The sequence below is a fragment of the Salvia hispanica genome, chromosome 5 (assembly GCF_029641045.1).
Source record: "Salvia hispanica isolate PSC_SH4W2 chromosome 5, Shi_PSC_v1, whole genome shotgun sequence".
Classification (NCBI taxonomy): domain Eukaryota; kingdom Viridiplantae; phylum Streptophyta; class Magnoliopsida; order Lamiales; family Lamiaceae; genus Salvia; species Salvia hispanica.
The window spans coordinates 9,382,537-9,407,149 of record NC_142696.1 but is presented as its reverse complement, the minus strand read 5'-3'; the positions used below and the strand labels follow the sequence as shown (position 1 = coordinate 9,407,149).

Below are 24,613 nucleotides of genomic sequence, written 5' to 3'. Positions count from 1 at the left end.
TGGTAATAAAGAATCCAAACTAATTGAGAACTTAAAGAGTATAAACACTCCATGTAAAATTAAATAATCAAAGTCTGTCATTTAAGATCAACAATGATGCCTTTATATAGGCTAGGGAAATCCTAAACTTATGGAAAGAAAATAACTAAAAAGATACTACCTCTGTCCCTGAAAATTTGATACATATTACCATTTCGGTCCGTCCCTAAAAATTTGATACACTTCACTTTTACCATTTTTGGTAGTGGACCCCATATTCCACTAACTCATTCCTACTCACATTTTATTATAAAACTAATACTTTAAAAGTAGGACCCACGTCCCACCAACTTTTTCAACTCACTTTCCATTACATTTCTTAAAACCCGTGTCGGGTCAAAGTGTAGCAAATTTTGGGAGACGGAGGTAGTAATAAGCAAAAATAAGAAAATAAGCGAATAAGCAAAAAGGAAAACCTAATTTAGTAAGGAAAAACAAATTCTCCTAATATTTTTTCCATCTACTAATTCTATTAACTAAGAAATAAATAAAACAAAAAATATATTTTTCTTAGCCTCCAAGTCTTGTCTTCTACTGCATCATACTCCCATTCTTGAAAAAGACTCGTCCTCGAGTGTACTTTATTGAAATAGCATCTTAACTCAATCAAAATTTCTCCAATCAGCACGCTTGCACAATCAAGAGAAGCATTCTTCACATCGAAAACTAGATCATCTCTTTTGTGCAAGAAATCAATCCGTAAAGGCTCTTCCCAACTCTTTTCAACCACCAAGAGGCTAACACGATTATAAACATCACAGTAGTACCCCAAAAGAATTTGTGCCAAATTTGTCGTGTAGTTTTCATCATTTATCTTGCTAGTATCTACAGTTGTAGAACTAGTATTGGATAGATCCAAGCCTACAATGCAAATTGTTCGAGATATATGGACCATTAGTGACACAACTTTTCAAGCTAGATATACTATCCTCTGGTGTTGTATCTTTCTCAACTGGAAGAACACCAACACCGTTAACATTCTCAAACATGAGTCCTAGGAGACGGTTTTACCCTTCAGGCTCATTGTCCTCCTCATTGTCATAGACGACAACGCCCTCGTCTTCGGCAACATCGTCAAATTTTGAGTTTTCTTTATTGATTATTTCCCGAATGTAGGTCGAATCAATCCTATCGTCCTTAGTATAAAAAGGGAGATATCGTTATTTTATAATCATGAATGAAATTACCTATTTTCCATTTTTGCGTAATTTTTCCTTTCTGTAAAGTTCAAGTTTCCGGTGTGATCGATGGGGCAGGCCCGCGACTGCCTTGTTGTTCTCGCGGCGACACTGCCTTCGATGTCTCGGAATCATTGAGGGAGGTTTTTCCTTAACAAATTGGTGCTTTCATTCTTAGATGGCATGGAAGGAGTACATTATAGGACATAAAGGCTAAAATTGCCATGTGCATTATCGATTGTACGTGGCTTTGTGTTGTTTATTTGATGAACATGTTGCTGTTTTGATCTCTTATTTTTGCCGGGGTGTAGTGTTTTCTTCAAGTAGGGTTTAAGCAAATTGTTGGGTTTGCTATTTAGTGCCTTCATCCCATTTTAAGTGGAGAATTTCTAAATTCAGTATGGATTTTTGTGCAATTTTATTTTATTAATCGAGTGAAGATCAGATAGTAAAGTAGAGATAATGATGGTTCCATTTATAGAAATGTGTCAATTAGAGTGTGATATCCAACAAAGAAATACATATATGGGAGGAGAAAGTACAAGTTATAGTGAAAACATGCTATTATAGTTTCAGGGACTTATTTGATTGGAGTAGTGAAAGCAACCCAACGATGGATCAATTTTCAGTTGATACGCTTCTCCTCTATATCCAATAGGTCGGAAATTCAAGTCATCACAAAGGAATATGAAAAAAATATATATATTGATCATCATTAAGACAAAAATAGTCATGGAAGCAACCCGGAGTGGACATCTCCTAAATTCTCATATAATTTTCCAAATGTGTCATCTATCGTGGGACGGAGGGAGTAATAACTTTTGGTATGATATAGTTAATGCAAACTTGTAAAAACCAACCTATACACATATAAAAGGAGAATTTTGAAAAAAATAACAAAAATGCTATCGTAATTAATTTAAATTTATATAATAACCTTTGGTATGATTTTAAATATAGTTAATGCAAAGTTGTAAAAGATAAATTGAAAAAAAAAAACTAATTTTAATTTGATAAATTTGCTAAAACTGATATCCTTAATAAAAAAAGTAAAGTAAGATAAACTATTTTGTTCATTATCCTCCCTCTTACTTTACTTTTTTTTAAAATGACCATTAAAAAGAAGTGTGTCAAGTAGCATAGTACGGAGGAAGTATTATGTTGTTTCTTTTATTCTTTTTTTTTTTTTTGCTTTTTAGATATTAAATGCAGTTTTTTATTTTTCTTTATAAGGTAGTTTTTTTTAAAATTTTGATTTGTTGTTTATACAGTTAAATAGAAATAGTAAAAGAATGCTATTGCAATCACCATTGACTGTCCATATTGTATACTAATGAAGTTCTAAGGTCTAATTAGGGGTGGGTCGGTATGGTATATCGTGCCGAGAGTGTCATACCGCATATTGTGGTATGGTAAAATATCATACCGATGAGATTTGATATATTGTAAATTCTTTATGGCTAATTTTTTTATACCATTGCCTTATCGTTATTGCGGTATACTGCATTGTTATGGTATACCAAAATACGGTACAATATACCGTAATGTCATTATACCGCAAAAAACCTACTCCCTTCATCCCAAAAAAGTTGAGTCACTTCTTTTTTCACCTGTTCTAAAAAAATCGTAATAAATAGTTAAAGTAGATATTAGAAATGAGTCAATGGTAATAAGGGGGATGGTTATCAATACTTATATAGATGAGTTAGGATCATCATCAAGTCGATGTGGGACAAGATTTAAGAGTTTTAACACGCGCCCTCACGTGTGGGCCGAAATGACAGATCAGACTCCTATCACGTGGGTAGACAAGAGAAGAGATAAAGAGAAAAAATCCATCATCGACTTGGGTCTGCTCTGATACCATATTAGAGAGAGATAAAAACGAGTGCAGAAAAACAAATGTGACTTTTAATGCGGGACAGATGTATTATTATATTATTATATTTAATATATTTATATACAAATAGAATTAAAAAGAAAAAACACTCCAAACCCAACTTTTAAATATTTTGATTAAAAATACTCACTTTGTCCAAAAAGTTTAGTCACTTTCTTTATGGTGGATTAATTCAATATGGAAAATTGATTACATATAATGGAATGGAGGTAGTAGTTAAAGTGAAGAAATAACATTTTCAAAAAAGGAAATCAATTATTTATGATGGATTAATTCAATATGGAAAATTGATCTGGAATGAAGGTAGTAGTTTTAAGAAGTTTTATCAAGCTTATTTTGACATTTATTTGAAGACCTTATATGTTCACATTTTTCGCTTTTCGCGATTCAGCTAAATTGCGAATTTCATCATATTATTTATTTATAAATTTATTCACTTATCTTCCTAAATTGCGAATTCGATAAATGTTAACAATTGTATATTTGAATTATTGTAACGATTTTAAAACATATTCCCTATGTTTTTGAAAAATAAAAACTTTGAAAATGACACGTGTTTTAATACAAAATTAATAAAGTAATAGAGAGGAAGAGAACGACGCGTGTTTTAATGATTTTTCATTCACATATTATTATGAAACTAATATATAAAAGTAAAACCCACGTTCTACTATATATTTTCAATTTTTTCCAATAACTTTCCTCTATATTTTTTAAAACACGTGTCGAACTCAAATGAGACACGGTGGGACGGAGGGGATATATTACGGGTTTGGTAGGCATAGAGCATTGCGTATATGGGCCTTCTATAGGGCCCTTGGCTAGAAGCCCATTGGGTTGTTCCCGTGCATATTCTGTCAATTTTGGTGAAACGTTGTCGTTTGATGGTTAGGCGAACTGAAAAACAATACTCCTATATCACCATTCTGTCATTATCAAGGTTTTCCAGATTCTTTTTTGTTGGTGAAAAATTACACATTTTTTTAGCGGGATGGTCGAATAATCTAGGTCTGGTCACATATCTACACAGCACACTCATGATTCTGTTGAAATTTCAGTGATGAAGGATAAGAATTATGCTACAACGTCTTTACTGAAGCGGATTTTGCTCAATTGTTCTGCTCAGGTTTGTTTCGATTGACTTATTCGTATTCAAATCATGAAAAGAGTCTTGGTAAATGTCTTTCATAGAGGAGAACTATGTAATCGGCTTATGCCGAATTTCCCTATCTCAACGTTTGATGGGGAACCGATGTTTGAAGTTCCAAATGTTGTGTTTCATTTTGGGCATTTTGCAAAACACGATGATTCTTCTTCTTATTACTAGTATGGCATGATAGATTATCTACCCAAGAGAGTTGCTATCAAATGTGCAATTTCTCTTTCTTTCACTTATACATGTGGATTTCGCACTAAATGCAGACACAAATTTATGTGTTGATAACAATTTTCATTTTAGGCCAAACAATATGGTAGCTGTGTTTCGGCAAGGGTTCCAGAAGTTGAAAAAGATATGTGTGTAAAAGAATTTGTTGTGTTGAAGAATTGCATGCAGAATGTGGTATGGCTAGTTCAGATCTCATAGTTCCTCTTATCCTGTTAAGTTTACAAGTTTCTTATTTTGATATGCTAATTTTTTGTTTGTGCATCAGCTCCGAGGGAAGGTTTGACTTATATGACATATCAAGCGAGTGTTAAGCCTTCAATTGTCTTAGTAAGCTTAGTTTAGTCTATGATATGTGACTTTTTACTTATCGATATTCTTGTTGGTAAATATGACATCCATTTGCCATCCCTCTCTCCCTGCCCATCTCATCAGATCTACTTGGTCCGAGTTATCTAGGGTGACAACCTTAAGAACGTGAACTTACATAATATGACTGGAGAATCATCTTCTTCTGCTCTTTCGTACTCCAGTGGATCTAATGCACTGTCTCATGTTTATATTCAATACCCACCTCTAAGATGCCATGTTCCTGCATCAAGGAGTTTGTTTTATGATGACGGTAATAAACTGATTCTCGCTCTGACCCCTAATCAGGTAATAACCTAAGAACAGACTCATGACGCCGGGTTTACATCTGTTGATTTCAGCTAAATATTATACAATGTTCATATGTAGGTATTTTCATGGAAAACTGCTACATATAATCCTTATGCTGCTCCCTCATCTGATCAAATAAGTGAAGGACCAGTCCTTTCTATTCGATATTCATTGGATCTCAAGCTTTTGGCTATTCAACGATCAAGTCACGAGATCCAAATTTGGAACAAAGATACTGGAGATACTTTTAGTCAAAAGTGTAGGCCTGAGTCAGAAAGCATTCTGGGGTTCTTTTGGACTGATTGTCCGACCTGTGATGTTGTTTTTGTGAAAACAAGGTAACTTCTTCAAATCCTTGTTGGCCACTGTGAATTTGTATTGCTGTACTAAAGTTCCCTTTAGACTAGACTAATTACAATTCATGAATATGTGAAAATTACATAGCATCGGGTTCTGTTCATCTACTTGATCGGAAGTTTCTCTCTGGATCTGGATAAGTAGCATTTGTGGCTGTTTATATATTGTCAAAACTATCTTATTCTCATGCTCAATTTATGTGTTAAGATTCTATAGTGTTCTGTGGTCTTACCACTGTTAGTAGGTCTGTTACACATATGAACTTGCTTCCTGGCAGTCTCACCAGAATTGAAGCTGTTTGTATTATTTATTTCAGCTCTGCATTTTTATTTCTGTGCTCTCAAAGTTCTCTTTATGAGCGGATGATTTTATGCTCTCAAAGTGCTCTGCATTTTTATTTTACACATATCATGGCTGTATTTCAATTGTTTAAAGCCATATGTGACTGCAGTGGGCTGGATTTGTACACATATGGTACTGAGTCCCGGAACCTCCAGTTGGTCCAGACTAAGAAACTGAGCATTAGTTGGTATATCTACACTCATGAAAGCAGGTTGGTACTGCTTGCGTCAGGAATGCAATGCAAAAGTTTTACTGGTTTTCAGGTAGGACGTCCTCACCTGCATCTGACCCTAAAACTTTCCTGTCTTGCTATCTAGCTTCGTCGATAGTGATAGTAATTTTTCCAGTCAATATAGTAATATACTAATGATGGTTTATTAGTGGAATTGAGACTTGAGAGTGTAATATCTGAATGCATCCTGGGCTATTGACATATTTATTCTTTATTTTGTGTTTATTGGAACCGATGTGTAGCATATTATTAGGACATTAATAAGGTATATGTAGAAGGTGGTACACATGACGAGAATGCTATTTCACTTTTTCCGGTATCAGTTTTGTTTTGTTAAGTTGGTGTCTTATAGTTATCCAAAAAACAGTACTGGCTAAAAAGGTTATTTAATGGATCATAGTATCATACATATAATTGTTGTGACAAATGTGCAATTTCTGTGTTTAGCTGTCATCTGCGGGAATAATCCGCTTACCTAAGTTTGAGATGGTGATGACCAAACCTGAGGCGAATAGTAACCCTATTCTTGCTGCTGAAGAAGTCCATATTATCACCGTGTATGTTCTTTTTTTCCTGAATAATGGGTAGATACAAGATTTAAAACCTTGTCTTGATATTTTTCCTTGATTTACAGGTATGGCAGGTTATACTGCCTGCAGTTTGATAAAGTTGCTATGCTACTTCGCTTATATAGGTTCTATAGAGATGCTGTAGTACAACAGGTACGTGTTTTTCTCATTCTCCCCTCCCTCAAACTCTGTTACTTTTATAATCTACATATATTAACAGCCTAAAAGATGGCTGTATTTTGCATTTACTGATTGTCTTCCTTCGGGTTTGATATTTTATATAAAGGGCTTGCCTTTAGTTTTTGATACCATACATTGGATAGATGTGTAATCTTCAGGTGTAATAAGTTGTTATTTTTATTGGTCTTTATTATTGATCTTGTTACTGTATCTGAAGATTTATTTGTCATTTCTCTGAGTCAATTATTTTTTGAATTCTGCAACAATGTTTTATTTTCACATTTCAGGGTTCTCTGCCAGTTTATTCGAATAGAATTGCTGTGAGTGTTGTTGACAATGTTTTACTAGTTCATCAAGCAGAAGCAAAAGTTATCATTGTATACGATATATATGCAGATTCAAAAGTACCAATTTCTGCCCCGCTTCCACTATGTTTGAGAGGATATTCTAGAGCTAGCATTGCGTCTTTTCATACTTCTACCAAAACTTCTGGGGCGTCAGAGTCCAAAAATTTGAGTGCCACTGAAGAAACTATCTATGGAGATCACTGGCAATTTCTTGTACCTGATCTTGTTCTTGATGTTTCTAATGGGTCTTTGTGGAAAATCAGTTTGGATTTGGAGGCAAGTTTGGTAGCTGAGATTATCTCGCAGATTGATACTTTCTGATCTCTTATGTAATTACATCTATCATTCATCTTTTGCAGGGAATTTCAGCTAGTAGCTCAGAAGTTCAACTTATTCTTGAATTCTTACAAAGAAGGAAATTGGATGCAGAAAAGGTTAGAGTACAGCCATTAGTTGTTGTGTTTGAAAGAAGAAATTTATGATATCAAAGTTATGTATAGACCAATTTCTTTTGGTTATATTTTGCCAGTGTTGCAATATAATCTTCATTCAACGTATGATCTGCCATTTTTTGTTTTTTTCAGGCTAAACAGTTGTCTCTGGCGATTGTGCGTACCATTATTTTGGAAAGGAAGCCTGTGCCTATGGTTGCCAGGGCTATGGATGTCTTACTTGCAGCATACTCACAAGCAATCAAAACAGGAAGCTATAATAAGAGAAACATAACAGAAGAAATTTCACCATCAAATGCTCCTAATGCAGCTGTTGGTGAGACCATCACTGGAACTGATGTGTCTAGAAGCATCAACCAAGAACCCGAAAGTGTCACTCAGAATGATTCTTCTAACAGGTCTATCGTGGCAACTTCAGAGTCAGACGGATCTATTGAGAAAACAGAAACGGGGGATCTGTTGGAGCCTGGTTTGTTAGGAGGTGAAGATCTTCCTGCTGGGACTTCTCAAACACATGGGCCTACTAACAACCAGTTAAACTCTAGTGCTACTCAAAGAAAACAATCTGCAGTCACTTCTTCAGCTGCTACTTCACCTGCAGATTTTTACAGCCACGTGTTTTCTCCAATAGTGGAAGAGATGATGGGAGATGGATCTTATCTGACAGCGATAATTGTTGAGTTTCTTCGAAGGTATTCATGGAAAATTTTATCCCCATAGAGTGTATCATCTTTTAAGTTATTGTAAACTAGAACTTGCACAGCTTCTTTATAGTATACCAGGACGCACTGATTAAACTTGGATGTAACTCCAATTGGATTAACTGGGCGCCATTGATGAAATCACTAGATTTTTCCTTTTTTTACTTTGCAGTTTAAAAGTCCTATTTTGTATTGACACTTCCAATTTTGATCTGAATTCCTTTTTGTATGTTGGCTCAAAAAGTTGCATGTCATTCTTTAAATAACTTCAATGGCTTCTTTTTCTTAGGTGACTACACTGGTCTTCTCTTGTTTATTTGTCTCATTCCTTTTCTTCCATGTACGTTGCAGTTGTAGTCTGGAAAAATTGAAGGTCTATCCCAATACCTATGTCTTGTTGGTGCAAATCCTGGCCCGGGATGAGCGTTATGCTGAACTTGGATTGTTTATCATGAACAAGGTTACGCTTTGCTTGATTATATTTGAGAAATTACTAAAATCTGGTATTTTGACAGTTATTGAAAAGAACGATTACTTGAACATGAAATGGAGACTGAAATGACATGCTGTAAGATGCAGATTATTGAGCCTTCCAAAGAAGTAGCACTTCAACTTCTGGACTCTGGACGTCAGAACCAACAAATTAGGAAGCTGGGCCAGGATATCCTCAGACAGCTCTCGTTGCACCATGACTATGTTTTACTCCTTGTACAAGATGGTTATTACCTTGAGGCTCTTCGCTATGCACGGAAGAACAAGGTAATATTCATTATTCTGACCCAAAATGTTTTTGCACCAGGATTTGTTTGCTGTAATTTCCATCTGATCAGTCACATGTTCATGATATTTGTACATTTTCAATTAATCTGTTACATCTGCTAAGAATGGTCTTCCCGAACAAAATGGGCTTTATGTGGTATGAATTCATCAATTTTATTGCAAATGATAAATGTAATACGAATTAACAATGTCCACTTTTTGTTTAAATGATAGTCATATAGATAAATAACTGTATGATATGCATCTTGCTGCAGTATTTTGTTATTAGTCAGTGTATAGTGTTAGTTTGGCAGAGTCCTCCGTGCAGTAGATTGGTTGAGTTGTTAGGTTTATCTCCTAATCCATCCGTCCCATGGTAGTTGAGTTGTATTTCGGGTTGGCCGTGCCAAGTTAGTTGAGTCATTTCTTTTTTGGCAAAAACTTTTATTCTCATTTTTTACTTTACCCCTTATTTCTCTCTTAACTTAACCTCTAATACTTATTTCTTAATCTCCGTGCCAAAAATAAATGCCCCATCTAATGTGGGACGGAGGGAGTCTTATGTTTATCTTTTGAATTTTTACTTTACCCTTTCTTTATATCTTTTACTTTATTCTGTCTTAACCTCTAATACTTATTTCTTAATCTCCATGCCAAAAAGAAATGCCCCAACTAATGTGGGACGTAGGGAGTCTTATGTTTATGTTTTGATTTTTAGTTTTACTCTGATTAGGAAGCTTTGTAGACCAGGAGTCAGTTTCTTATATATAAGCCTTTGTTTCTTATGTTTCAAGTGTTCATAAATTTAGTCAACTTCATTATATGCTTTCTATCCTACTTGGAGGTGTGGCCTCTTGGTTTTAGGAGTGTTATCTTTTATTTGTCACATTTATTTCCGTTCTTCTTTGTTTCTGTCGACTATTCCTCTTTTTCTTATCGTCGACCAGTGCAGACAAGCCTGTCCACTCTAAAAGACTCCTGATCAGAATAAAACTATATATATCAAAAGATAAACATAATTGGAGATAAACCTAACAACTTAACTAATCTACTGCATAAAGGACTCTACCAAACTAACACTACTACACTACAGCGGGTTGTGTATCAATGTATCTCTCTGTTTAAGCTTCTCTTGAGGCCACTATGAAAGATACACTCCCTGAAAGTGAAATGCCTTTGTAATCTGCTAAGTCCATGTGTGTTTTGATATGGAGACTTTCTTTATTTGTATTTCCTACTCTACCCCTAGACTTGTAGCATTGATATTCCTGTGACTTGTATCTGAACTCTTCGTATACCTTTCATTTGTGGTCTTCCTCGTAATTTGGCCGAGTTACAAAATGCATTGTATTTTCTCGTACATCTCTACGTGCATTAGGATTGTCCTTCGTGTGGGTTCCCTCAAATCTGTTCCTATTACTTCATCAATTTACATCTGAATCAGATGCTTCTCTGTAATTGTGTTGGTTTCAGGTGACCACCGTTCGGCCCTCTTTGTTTCTGGAAGCAGCATATGTTTCTAAAGATCCACAACATCTAGCTGCAGTTCTCAGGTTCTTTTCTGATTTCATTCCTGGCTTCAAGAGCAGTCCTGACCACAACACATATCATCGTTTTGTTGCTGAGTTAAATACCTCAGTTACCGGATAGGGGTTTATAGAGATGTCCTCCAAAACCCAACTATCGAGTGGAATAGAGGGTTCTATACTTGCTTTAACTTCTTGCTTGTTCTCCACATCTGCTTTACATTGATACTGGGTTGTAAAAATCTTTCACTGTTTCTTTCCCTATAATATTATGACTTGCAAGTTTGTACCTATTCTTAATTTTTAACTGAAAATCTGATATTCCACGTTCTTACTTTTCACATACCTTTTGTTTTCTTGAATATCTTTTTTCTTTATGCTCTTTTCGCTATGATTAGTTATACTAACATCATTACATGTGTTGATGCGTTTATTAATTTGTATGAGAATTCGAGTTTATGAATCTTTTAGTCAGGAGATTCAATCATGCCAACCGTTTTAAGTACTTACAACCTGAAAATTGGTGACTAGACATTGATGGGCCAAGATCCATAGTAGGGGGGTTGTGCTGAATATGCACACATTTAATTGTTTTATAATAAAAAAAACTAATATTTTAATGTTATAATTTACCAATTAAAAAATACATGTATGGAACAGCGGGGCCTGCTGTGGCTGTTAGCACGGCAGGAGATCCAAACCCAGACATTGATATAGAAACTTATGGTCCTGTCTTGTAATGATATTTGTCATTGAATTTTAATCTTTGGGTTTATAATTGCACATAAACTCAAATAAGTTGGTTTTTTATGAACTTTTTGATATACGAACCTTGATTGATAAATCAAGTCGATGTGTTGATGAATTTTTGTAGTACTTGCCATAACACCAAGGGATTAATTATTTAGGATTGAGCGAAGGGAAGTGCGCACCTTGATTTAATATTCATATTTGCATAGTATGAATTAATTTCATATTTGCATAGTATGAATTAATTGGTGGAGAGAAATAGTTCTATCTTCATGGAATTTATTTAAGTACTATGCGTGTACGTTGTGGTTGGAGCCGAGGATTAATCTTGGAAGTTATATTTGGAACAACACCAAATATTGTTTGGGATTTTGTTGGGCGAATTAATCTTTTGTTTGGGAACGGGATGACGAGATTAATTAGAGTTTTCCGTTAACTTTAATTAATTGAAAGGAATGGAAATATAAAATAATACATTTGGGCCTTCCCAAATTAATAAATATAAAGTCCAATGTTTTGTTTTACACAATTGATTTTGGGCTACGTGAAATACAAGATTCCAATAACTAAATAAACTTTTGGGCTTGATTTAATTACAACAAATTAAATTCCTTGGGCCTATAAACTAATGAATAAATAAGTGGTGATGATCTTGAGCCCAACGCTCACTATTCCTTGGTTCCACGTAAAATGCTTCAGCATTTGCGACTAAGAATCTTCTCCTTTTCCAGCGTAACTTCCTCAGCAAAAATCTTCAAGAAATCCCCTCCATTCCACCAAATTGAACTCTAATCATGGTGATTAATCACCATTTATTCCAGCCAATAATTACCCACTTTGGAGTGTTTGCAGAAAGTAGGAATGATGTCGAGAATTTGAGGGAGCGAAATTTTGGGGGTTAATTGAGATTAAATCCCCATAAGCATACACCTCCACCATTGTTGTTCAATAACAGAGACGACATGTCACAATTGTTCCAGCAACCATATTCATAGGTAATTCTTTCAACAACCCATATCTCAAGTTTGCTTCACTTCTCATGGAAATCAAATCTGCGAAGTCAGGGTCACTCTTTTCGGCCCTACAGTTGCACTACCAAATCAATCACCCGAAGGTAAAACTCACCCCATTCTTTTACTCCAATAATAATAATAATAATAATAATAATAATAATAATAATAATAATAATAATAATAATAATAATAATAATAATAATAATAATAACAATAATAATAATAATAATAATAATAATAATAAAAATTAAAAATAGATGAAAAGTTAAAATTAAAATCATAAATAATTTTAATTTTAATTATATTTTAATTAATAATAGAAGAAATTGTACTTTACTTCCAAACTTCGTCACAATAGAAAAAATTGTAATTTACTTCCAAATTTTGTTATAGTCTCATATTGTAATGTCAAAAAAGTCCATTTTAATTTGTATTACTATCAGTTACTTATAATATCTCAAATCTTATAAAGTTTCTAAATATTAGTATTTTATAAATAAGATCTCTCAAATTCAATAAAGTGGTTAAGCATTATTACTATTTTAAAAATAGAATAACCCTTCACTTATTGTTGGAAAAAAGTTTTTATATTTTTGATCATTTAAAGTTAAGTCTTTTAAAGTGCCTAAACAATTTATGTATTACTTGTAAATAATAATAATAATAATAATAATAATAATAATAATAATAATAATAATAATAATAATAATAATAATAATAAAGTAGATGAAAAATTAAAAACCATAAATAATTTTCATTTCAATTCGGTGAGTTCGGTTATAACCGATAACCTATCAGTTCTAACCGAGTCGGTTAATTAAGTAACCGAACTTGACTTTTTTGATGAAATTTTGGGATCGGTTAACCGACTGAATAACAACCAATTAACCTAAATCAAGACTTATTACAAAATTAATTTCCATAATTATAAAGGTTAACTAATTGTTCTGTTTCAAGAATAGTTGTTATTTTTAGATTTAATCATAATTTTGCATAATTATAGAGATTACTTGTGAACTAATATTTCCATACAATTATAGAGAATAACGTATCCGTTATATATATATATATAGGGTGTGAACTAATATTTCCATACAATTATAGAGAAAAGCGTATCCGTTATATATATATATATATATATATATATATATATAGAGAGAGAGAGAGAGAGAGAGAGAGTCTCATTATCCACAAATCCACTCTTAAAGACCGAATCACCGAACCCTACCAAATTAGGGCTTTTAGATCTAGTTTTTATGGATAAGATACATAAATTTATAAATTATTTTCGCCTTCATCACGAGCCTATTTTAATCCATCTGAAGGTAAATAAGTCATACTAACATGTTAAGAAGATTTAACTTCGTTCCAGAATATATTACTTCATTCTAGTAGGTTTTTACTTCATTTTAGTAGGTTTTTACTTCATTCCAGTAGGTTTTTACTTCATTCCAGTACGTAAATGTGGTTTCTCCGTCGTGTGCCGTTCTTTCTCTCTACAATATCTATCACCAACGCCATGGCGCTAATATGGTTTAATAAATACATGGAATAATGTAATAAATTATTGGAATGAAGTATGTGTAGAAGCATTTGAAGTACAGAATAAAGTAATAAACCTATATATTGAAGTAAAATGGGCTTGTAATGAAGCCGAAAAAATTTTCACAGCAGCACATCTCATCAAAAAAACTAGATCTAATGGCCCAGATTTGGTCTCTAGTTCGGTCTTTAAAATTGGTTCGACATTGATCACAACTCTATATATATAGGGATGCGTTAAAATGACAACACTCTTAAAATGACACTGTGACACCACGCTAGACTGCAATATTATAAACGTTAGACTGCAATATCCAATACACTAGACTGCAATCTATAGATTGCAGTCCAGCGTATTAGATATTGCAGGCGAGAAAAATTGCAGTCTTGCGTATTGGATATTGCAGTCCGCGAAAATTTACCCTTGAGCAATTTTTTATGATTGCCACATGGCAGCTGATTATTCGTCCATGTGTACAAATGATTGGCTAGGATTGGTGGTATGGTGTTACCTTAAGCGGTGTTGTCATTTTAACACAAACATATATATATATATATATAGGGGTGTGTTAGGGTCCTTACAGCATCTTAGTGTAAAACACAGCACAAATCATAGCCCTTGGATCATTAGATTGGATGGTTATGATTTGTTACATTATCATACTAAAAATCTACATTATTAGGCGAGGTACATTATTAGACTAGAAATGTACATTATAAGACTAAAACTGTACATTTCTAAACTAAAATGCTACATTATTCAACTAAATTGCTACATTATTATCCTAGCTACATTATTAGTCTAAAATTCTACATTATTAGATGACACGTGGCATTAATCTAACCATTAGATCATATGATCCAATGGACTGCAAGTGTTTTGAGTTTTACTTATACTTAGCGTTCTGACCTGAATACATCCCTATATATATATATATATATATATATATATATATATATATATATATATATAGAGTCCCATTATCCACAAACCCACTCTTAAAGACCGAACCATACCAAATTAGGATTTTTAGATCTAGTTTTTTATGGATGAGATTCACAAATTTATAAATTATTTTCTCCTTCATCACCGGTCTATTTTTATTCATCCGAAGGTAAATAAGTCATACTAACACGTTACGAATATTTAACTTCATTCCAGAATATATTACTTCAATCCGGTAGGGTTTTACTTCATTCTAATAGGATTATTACTTCATTCTAGTACGTAAATGCAGTTTCGCCGTCGGGTGCCGTACTTTCTCTCTACACTATCTATCACCACTGCTACGACGCTGATATGGTATAATAAACACATGGAATAATATAATAAATTATATGAATGAAGTATGTGTAGAAGCATTTGAAGTCCTACTGGAATGAAGTAAAAACCTTATCCAATGAAGTAATAACGTTTCTGAATGAAGTAATAAATTCACTTGAATAAATTGCATTTTTTAATGTGAATAAAGTAAAAACTCATGTCAATGAATTCGAACGAAACATATGTTGAATCATTTCAAAACCTTCTTGAAGCAAGTAAAAACATGTTGTAGTTTCAATGTATTACGTACAGAATGAAGTAATAAACCTATACAATGAAGTAAAATTGGCTTGTAATGAAGAGCGAAAAAATTTTACACGGCAACATATCTCATCAAAAAACTAGATCTTATGGCCCAGATTTGTTCTCTAGTTCGGTCTTTAAGAAGGGTTCGACATTGATTACAACTCTATATATATATATACATAGGATCATGATCAATTGAGATTATTTAGGCTAATTGAGAAATGAGATGCAATATCAGCCACTCATTTTTATTAAATGAGTGGTCCAGATTTTGCCACACAATAAATATTATTAGATTAGTTTAATATGAAAGGGTATAATGGTCTTTTCGCGTTTTAATTCAGGGTTCTTCATCATATTCATGTTGCATCGGCGATTCTGCTGAGAATTTAACAATTCAATACTATCACTGATTGAATCTATTCTAAGGATTTATGATTCTATTGATTCACGAAATTAGACTCAGACGATTTCAACGATTTCAATGATATCTGATTTGTGCTTCAATTTTCGAAAAACAGACGAACAGTTCGACGGATTTTCGACGGATTTCTCTGTTGATTTTGACGTTTTTCGGTCGATTATACCCACTTTTATTCTGTTTTTATCCTTTATTTGTTGATGCCCAGTTAAATTTGTTCCTAATTAGTTTTTTTTTTTTTTCTCATCTTCAGGTCCGATTTCAGTTCATAATCAACAGCTAAGTGTTATTTGATGGATTCTTCATCTTATTCTGAGTCTACGTCGACGAATGGTGGAGGTAGTTTTGTTTGATTTTCATTAACATGAATTTTTTGTGTTATGTTGGTGATTTATGCTCTGTTGACATGATTTGAAAATCTGTTGACATGATTTATGTTACTTGTTAATATTGTGTTGTTGTTATGCTCTTTGTGGACATTCTGTTTCATTAACATTATTTTGTTGTGTTATGTTGGTAATTTATGCTCTGTTGACATGACTTGAAAATTTGTTGACATGATTTATGTTCCTTGGTAAATATTCTGTGTTGTTGCTATGCTCTTTGTTCACTTTCTGTTTCATTAACATTATTTTGTTGTGTTATGTTGGTGATTTATGCTCTGTTGACATGATTTATGTGTATTTGTTAATTATTCTGTTGACATCGTGTGTTTCCATCAGTGTATACTAATTAAACTGTACATTTTGATCCTTGTAATTTGAAGCTTGTTCTGATATTTTGGCTTACATAACTTATAACAATTGTCTAAGAATTTATAATAGTGCAGCCACCTCTTTGGAGATAACTATAGGGGTAATTTACGTAAGTCTTTTGATTTGCATTGATGTAACTTGAAAATCTGATGACATAATTTATGAATGGTGAAGGTAGTTTGGTTTGATTTTCATTAAGATGATTTTTTTGTGTTATGTTGCTGATTTATGCTCTGTTGACATGACTTGAAAATCCGTTGACATGATTTATGTTCCTTGGTAAATATTCTGTGTTGTTGTCATGCTCTTTGTTCACTTTCTGTTTCATTAATCTGGACATTTTGATCCTTGTAATTTGAAGTCTATTCTGATATTTTGGCTTACATAACTTATAATAATTGTCTAAGAATTTTACAAGAGTGCAGCCACCTCTTTAGAGATAACTAAAGCTGTTATGTTGTTGATTTATTCTCTGTTGACATGACTTGAAAATCTGTTGACATGATTTATGTTCTTGGGTAAATATTCTATGTTGTAGGGTCTGTTATTCCAATTTGCAAGCCTGAGTTAAGGCCTTATGAAGGTCAAAAATTTTCTTCTCTTGAGGAAGGAATTTCATTTTATGAAATATATGCTCAGGAGTGTCGTTTTGATTGTCGAAGATTTGGGAATAGGTCTAGTGGTGGTGTTATTATTTTTCAGTATATTGTTTGCAATAGACAAGGATTTCATACGGTAGATTCATTGGATGTTGATGTTAATGTATCTGAGGATGGTAATGTGTCTGATGATGAAGAAGTATCTTCAAAGAAGAGACGTAGACGTGGAACGAAAAGATGTGGATGTGGAGCGAGAATTAGTTTTAAGTTTTTTTCTGATTTTGGTGATAAGTATTACCTAGTGCATCAGTTTGTTGAGGAACATAATCATACTATGGTTGATAAAGATCATAAGAGATTTTTGAAAGGTAATCGGAGTTTGAATGATGTTCATCACAAGTTTGTTGAAGATTGCACCAAAGCTAACATCGGTCCTACCTCTACTTTTAACTTATTAAAAGAGTTTTTCGGTGGTTATGATGTTGTTGGGTGTACGTTGACTAATGTTAGGAATTGTTCACGTGATATTAAAGAGAAATTAAAAGAAGTGGATGTGCAAATGATTCTAAATCAGATGCAAGAGAAGAAGAGAATTTGTGAAGGCTTTTTTTACAAATATCAATTATCATCTGAAGATAATAAGTTAGTGAGCTTATTCTGGTCTGATGCTGAGTCTCGGAAGCATTACCACATGTTTGGAGATGTTGTAGCATTTGATACAACATATTCAACAAACAAGTAGTTTATTTATTATACTTATTAGTTGACATAGATGGTAGTTGACATGGTAGCTGACATATGATACATTTGTACTTTGCATCATTTCTGATTTAATAGTTGACATAGCATATATCTATAATTGACATTATTGATGTTTTGTGTTGATGTATTTGTTCAATAGGTATCGTATGGTGTTTGGTCCATTTACTGGGAAAGACAATCATGGGTGTCCTATTGCATTTGGAGCTGGTTTTGTATCCGGTGAGAATTGTGATGCATTTTCATGGCTTTTCACTGTATTTGTTGAATGCATGGGTGTTGCTCCAAGAATCATAATTACTGACCAAGATTGGGGAATGAGGCTTGCTATTGAGAAAGTATTACCCGGTACAAGGCATCGTTTGTGTATGTGGCATATTATGAGCAAGTTATTTGAGAAGATACCTAAATCAATTTCTGATAGAGAAAAGTTTAGTAAGGAGTTTAAGTCTTGTGTTTGGTCAGAGTTGTTAGATCCAGATGAGTTTGATATATTATGGACTAGTATTGTTGAAAAATATAGTGTAGAAGATCATAAGTGGTTTAAGGATATGTTTTTGATCAGACAGATGTGGATCCCAGCCTTCTTTAGAGATGTTCCTATGGGTTCTTTAATGAGAACAACATCTCTTTCAGAATCTGAAAGCAGTTTTTTTAAGAGGTACTCGAAACCGTTGTTCAATTTTGCTGATTTCACTCTTCAGTATAACAATGCCATTGATGCTCAAAGGAATCAAACTGAAAGGCTCGACTATTATGATTCTGTAATCACTCCAAAATATGTCACTGATTTAGCATTTGAGAAGCAATTGGGATCTGTTTACACAGATAGGATGTTTAGAGTGGTACAAGATTTGATTGTTGAGGCTGATAAGAGTTGTCGGATGATTAGCATGTCCACATTGGAGAACATCGAGGTCTTCAAAGTTTCTGATGCTAGAAAGAAGATCTTTACAGTTAGACATGAGATAGAGACTGAGTCATATGAATGTGAGTGTAAACTATTTTTAAGGTGTGGTTATCTATGCAGCCACCTTTTTTTCATCCTCAGAAACAAAGATGTCAACAATATTCCAGAGAAATATGTTGGCAACCGTTGGCTTAAAAGTGAATTACTAAAGGCAGTTCATGGTCTCACAATTGATGAAAGTGCGTCTGACAGAGGTCTGCAAACTGTTTTCTATAGATATTTCAGTTTAAGTTTTAGCATGTGTTGTTTAAGCTGTTGACATCTTATATATGCTGTTGACATTTTATATGTGCGCAGGTTCTAACAAAGATGACAAACTACAGATTGCTAACAGGTGTCATGGTCGTTACTTTGGTCTATATCAGCGTGCTTTTAGAAATAAAGATCATTTGATTGCTTTGGATAATTTGCTTGCGGGTATTGGTCCTCAAATCTTTAAAGATGACTGTGCTGGATCGTCTTCTCTTGATAAAAATGATTCAATCATGAACATATATGGTATTGCTGTTCCTGAAGAAATAACTGTCCATGCTCCAGATGTGGTTAGTACAAAAGGAGGTGCAAGTGACAAGAAAAGCAGGATTAAGTCAAGCATAGAGAAAGCAATTGAAAAGGCAAATAAACCTCATAGGCGTTGTGGAAAGTGTCACAAAGTTACTGATCATAATGCTAGAAGTTGTGGCTGAAAGGAGACATGATTGTTTTTTTTAATAGTCAGGGTTTTTTTTTTATTTGTTGACATAGACTACAAATTATTGACATTTTCTCATTTGTTGTTTATATCTGATTTTCATCTCTATTGAAATCTATTTATGATTCTGTTTTTTTAATTTTAAGATTTGTTTTCTGAGTTGTACACCTTTATACAAAGTGTTGACATTTGGTTATAAGTTGTTGACATTTCAATACAAGTTGGACATGCCTTGCTTTCATGCTCCTTCATGTTTTTAATGTGCACATGTCAACCACTTAAAAATTGAGTCAACTATATATACTGGCCATGTCAACATTATGTCAACTATCATGCACATCGTGTCAACGGCACATACCAGTCATGTCAACTACGCTACATATCGTGTCAACTACACGTATAAGTTATGTCAATTATGTTACAAACCATGTTAACTATACGTAGTAGCCATGTCAACAACTAATATAATTATGTCAACTATGGTGAACTTCGTGTCAACGGCATATACTAGTCATGTCAACTATGTTTTAAGCCATATCAACTACACGTACAATCCACGTCAACTATATTAGTTTTACAATTATATCAAATTTTGTGCATATCGTTTCAACGGTACATAAAATTCATGTCAACTACACGTTAGAGCCGTGTCAACTACACATACAAGCATGTCTACTATATTACATAGTATTTTAACTACAAATTGAATCATGTCAACAAAAATTATAAGTCATGTCAACTACGTATAGACCCATTTCAATTACGTTACATACTATGTCAATTACTCACAGAATCATTTTAACAACAATTATAAGTCATGTCAACTATGCACAGAACTGTGTCAACAATAAGTATAAGCCATGTCTACACCAATTATAAGTCATGTCAATAACAATTATATCAACTATGGTGCATATAGTGTCAACGATATATAAATGTCATGTCAATTACACGTTAAAGCCGTGTCAACTATATTATTTACTATTTTAAGTATCTACAGAATCATGTCAACAACAATTATGAGTCATGTCAATAACAATTATAAGCCATATCAACAATAATAATAAGTCATGTGAATCATAACCAAAATTAACAGAAAATATACATTTTAATAAGTTCAAAAGTTAGAAACCACAATAGTAGCTGTTTTGAAATTCATCCCAAAACAAGAAAGTTAACAACATTAAACGTTAAATACATCCCAAATTCTGTTTCACTTCTTTCTATTAACAAACCACTTTCTGTATTTGTTGTTCAAACTCTTCAATCTGTTCTTGTTTTCTTCCATCCATGCATTTGCTACTTCTAAAATGGGCACTCTCTGGTTGTTGTAACTTGATGCAATCAAGTTGTAGCAATATCTTCCACGCAGTACTTGGAGTAACTTTATGCTGTGTGCAGACAAACCAACATTCCATTCACTATCTTTTTTTCCAACATAAGTTTCCATGTGTCTCATTAAATAGACACCACAGTCCTTTATGTTGGTGTTTGTGGCCCACTTCAAGGAAAGAACATCGATGGAAGACTTGTTAATATTTTCCAATATCTCTAACAAGTTCTTCTTTTTGTAGTATGCCTCCAACATATCTTTCTGCAAATATATTAATAAATAAATAAAAGTATACATAAAAAACATTTTAACATTGTGCATAAATTATATCAAAAAAATGTACAGACTGTTTCAATAAGATAAAAAAAAACATACCAGTAAACCAATTTCATGTCCATACTCCTCTAATTCATCCATTCCCTTAAATGCTTTTCTATTGTCTATGATCTCAATCTTACTTTGTTTCAGCCAGAATACTACCAGGTAGTAATGTCGGTTTTCACAGATTGGAAAGAAGACCTATATCACATGGAAGATAAAATTACATTCAAAGAACACATCCTAATATTTTCTAAAAAATTTAATTGTTAGATCTAATTACCAAATCAATGTTTCTCCAATCAAATTCTAGTCTTTTTTAAATCTCATTCTCTATTTCATCGATGAATTTGTTCGTTGCCATCGTAGTATTCCAACTTTCTGGCCGATTTGTAACATTGAAATTCTGCAATTAACATATTCGGTTAAGGAGGACTGTAATTCAAATATTTTATATAAATTTTTAAATTACTTACTGTTGGAGTTGTTGTCATGACAAACCGTGCAGGTGATGTTTTTGGCTTTTGTTTTTCAATGTTGTTCAAATGTGAAGCCCATGAGTCAATAACACCTGATTTGATTTCTTCATGGGGCTTCAGTGAGTTGAACAATTCCTTGGTTGCCCAAGTAAAATCATCATCATACACACATGCATTCCTGAAATGAAGTTATTAAAATAACATATGAACAACAATCATAAATCGTGTCAACTGTTTAGAAAACTAATTTTTTTTTATATTGTGAATATTATTAAAATATACATACTCATCTGTTGTTCCTGTTTCCACTATGTAATAGTAGAGATCTCTTTCATGAACTTCCAGGTATGGCAGTATATCAACATCATTTACTTCTGCTGTGTTGAGTTCAGTTTTGTTTCTATCTTCTGGAAGTGCAATCTCAGAAATTGAAGCAATATTCTGTTTTCAGTTGACATAAAATTCATGTCAGCTACAAATTCTTTCTATGTCAACTACGGTTCATATCTTGTCATAAAAGTAATGTCAACTACGGTACATAATATATCAACTACTCATAGAGGCCATGTCAACTACTCATAGAGGCCATGTCAACTACACGTAGAAGCCATATCAACTACACTTAGAAGCCATGTCACTAATTATTATAACTCATATCAACTACACTATCAAGTCATGTCAACGACACTTCACTCCTTTTATAAAACTAATATACTGTTTAATCTCAGTTTTAGTTACCTCATCAATATTATCTTCTTTATCCAGAGGTTTTTCTCTCTCCGTTTCAACATTTGTGTCATCTTGATTCTCCTTATCTTCCTGTTATTTCAATTGAAACACATTATGTTATGTTAATTATATTTTTTTCTATATTATGCAGAATATCTTTATAGTTTAAGATAGTTATTGTAAATTGTACCTGTTCAAGATCTTTCTGATTTTCTGTCTCACTCCGCTTGTTATCAGATTCATTATTGATGCCACATGTGTTGTCCTCTTTTGATCCTTCTTGTTCTTCTTTTCCTTCACTTTGTTGTTCTTCTTGTCCTTCAGTGTGCTGTTCTTCTTTTCCTTCTTCTTCAGCAGTCTATTGAAATGGTTATTTATAATTAATATCAAATTAATTTCAACTTAGACAAAATGTATGTAAACAAAATGATGTACTTACTTTGTTATAGCAATCTCTCCATTTGAAACTTGGAAATTTAGTCAAATCTTCAAGCGCTTCCCTTTTCTTTTCGACAGTAACTAGTGCTTCACAGATTGTTTTACAGTTGTCAAATGCCTCATTTTTGTCTTGAAGAAATGACTCTGCTAATTTTACACACTTGTCTTCCACAGATTGAACAGAAGTTGTTGGGCTTCCAATTGCAGATCTAGCAATATCACAAACTAATCCAAATAGATGATTAGTTTTGACGTGTGTAGGAACTTCTTCAAGTGTTTTTACTAGATTGGTCTTCCCATAGTTCATGATTTGAATGTATTTCAATACATTCTGCATGATATCTTTTGGGACAACGCTTTTGGAAGACCCAACCTCACTGTCAACTACGTTGGGAATCTGTTGTTGAGGCTCCTGCTCCTGCTCCTGCTCCGGTTCACGGATATATCTTTTGAAGATAAGTCCATTACCAAATATTCCCACATCTATCTCCCGATCTTCCCTAGCCTGGAGATGTGTGCTTGTCCAGCCTTTCATTAATGGGAATGTGCGAGGAATTGAACGTTTGGCTTGTAAAACTCTATCCATGTAGCAGAGCTGCATATAAAATACATATCAATAACAATTATAAGCTATATCAACTACACATATAACCTAATGTAATTATGTTCACTATTAATAATCTTTAATGTGAAACGTAAAACATACCATGAGCAAAGGAAGTGGTCCTGCAAAAGCATTCTTCTTTTTCTTTGACCAATTTTCCTTTACAAACTTCAGAACAGACAATGTGTACGAACACCAGTTGACATTTCTAATATTATCCAGATCATCAACTATTTCCCCAATCTTAGACTTTATTGTTCCACATGTTGATGGCTCAATCAATGCTGATTCTAATAGTAACAAGAACAATCTTTTGAACCATGGCCCTCCTTCACTATCTTCTAACATAAGCTCTTCCACAGCTTTATGGCTAACATTTCCTCCTTGTTTTATTTCACAATGTGTGGCTATATCTCTCATGAAAGACGCATTACTTTTACAGTTAGCTCTGGAGTAATTTATCCTACCTCTTGGAAATCCATATACCAGCTCCACATCTTCCTCTGTTATACTAACACTTCTCTTATTATTTAGCTTTATCTTGCAGTCTTTGTCATCAAAACATTTTACCAATTCAAATGCCAAATAGCTAGGAATGTAATCGACCTTGAAATGAAAAACATTCCCAAAACCCAAGTCTTTGACAACATTAATCTAGGCCTCATTCAATTTACTTAGTGTTTCAATAAAATACAACGTCTTCCTTTTGACCTGAAGCCTTTTAGAAAAGAAATCACTTTTCTTTTTCTGTTCCTTAGCCTCCCTATACTTATCATTCTGTTTTTTGCTTCTAATCTCAGAAGCAATTAATGGTCTCTTGTCATTTCTTCTTTTACTTCTAATCTCAGATGTAATCAACTCATCCCCATCAATTGATGTACTTCTTTTTCTTTTTGTTGTGTTCTTTTTTTCTGGTTTTAAATCAAGTACAATAAAAATGTCAACAATTCAGTAATATAATGTCACCCATATAACTATCTTGACAACCATTCAGATAAGCTCACATTATGTCAATA

At 33.3% G+C, this 24,613-nt stretch overlaps 2 protein-coding genes across 2 annotated transcripts; both read left to right on the top strand.

Moving 5' to 3' along the window:
* Positions 1-4,061: 4,061 nt before the first annotated feature.
* On the top strand, positions 4,062-10,969 carry LOC148924329 (uncharacterized). Its single transcript, XM_089059381.1, has 14 exons — positions 4,062-4,243; positions 4,577-4,678; positions 4,770-4,831; positions 4,937-5,158; positions 5,240-5,499; positions 5,970-6,123; positions 6,540-6,649; positions 6,727-6,814; positions 7,129-7,464; positions 7,548-7,622; positions 7,773-8,332; positions 8,693-8,801; positions 8,921-9,100; positions 10,574-10,969. Exons 4-14 carry the CDS (start codon positions 4,994-4,996, stop codon positions 10,748-10,750), a joined length of 2,214 nt encoding a protein of 737 aa, XP_088915507.1. The 5' UTR covers positions 4,062-4,243; positions 4,577-4,678; positions 4,770-4,831; positions 4,937-4,993; the 3' UTR covers positions 10,751-10,969.
* A 7,215-nt stretch (positions 10,970-18,184) lies between these two features.
* On the top strand, positions 18,185-19,737 carry LOC125198723 (protein FAR1-RELATED SEQUENCE 5-like). Its single transcript, XM_089059056.1, has 2 exons — positions 18,185-19,199; positions 19,303-19,737. The coding sequence occupies exons 1-2, from the start codon at positions 18,185-18,187 to the stop codon at positions 19,689-19,691; spliced, it is 1,404 nt and encodes a 467-aa protein (XP_088915182.1). The 3' UTR covers positions 19,692-19,737.
* The last annotated feature ends 4,876 nt before the right edge of the window (positions 19,738-24,613 follow it).

Excerpts from the sequence above, each read along its gene's own strand:
- LOC148924329 (XM_089059381.1), top strand. The coding sequence starts at position 4,994 with ATGACTGGAGAATCATCTTCTTCTGCTCTTTCGTACTCCAGTGGATCT. Across the intron at positions 6,815-7,128 it reads GAGATGCTGTAGTACAACAG|GGTTCTCTGCCAGTTTATTC; the intron begins GTACGTGTTTTT and ends TTCACATTTCAG. Across the intron at positions 8,333-8,692 it reads ATTGTTGAGTTTCTTCGAAG|TTGTAGTCTGGAAAAATTGA; the intron begins GTATTCATGGAA and ends TGTACGTTGCAG.
- LOC125198723 (XM_089059056.1), top strand. The coding sequence starts at position 18,185 with ATGGTGTTTGGTCCATTTACTGGGAAAGACAATCATGGGTGTCCTATT. Across the intron at positions 19,200-19,302 it reads TGAAAGTGCGTCTGACAGAG|GTTCTAACAAAGATGACAAA; the intron begins GTCTGCAAACTG and ends ATATGTGCGCAG.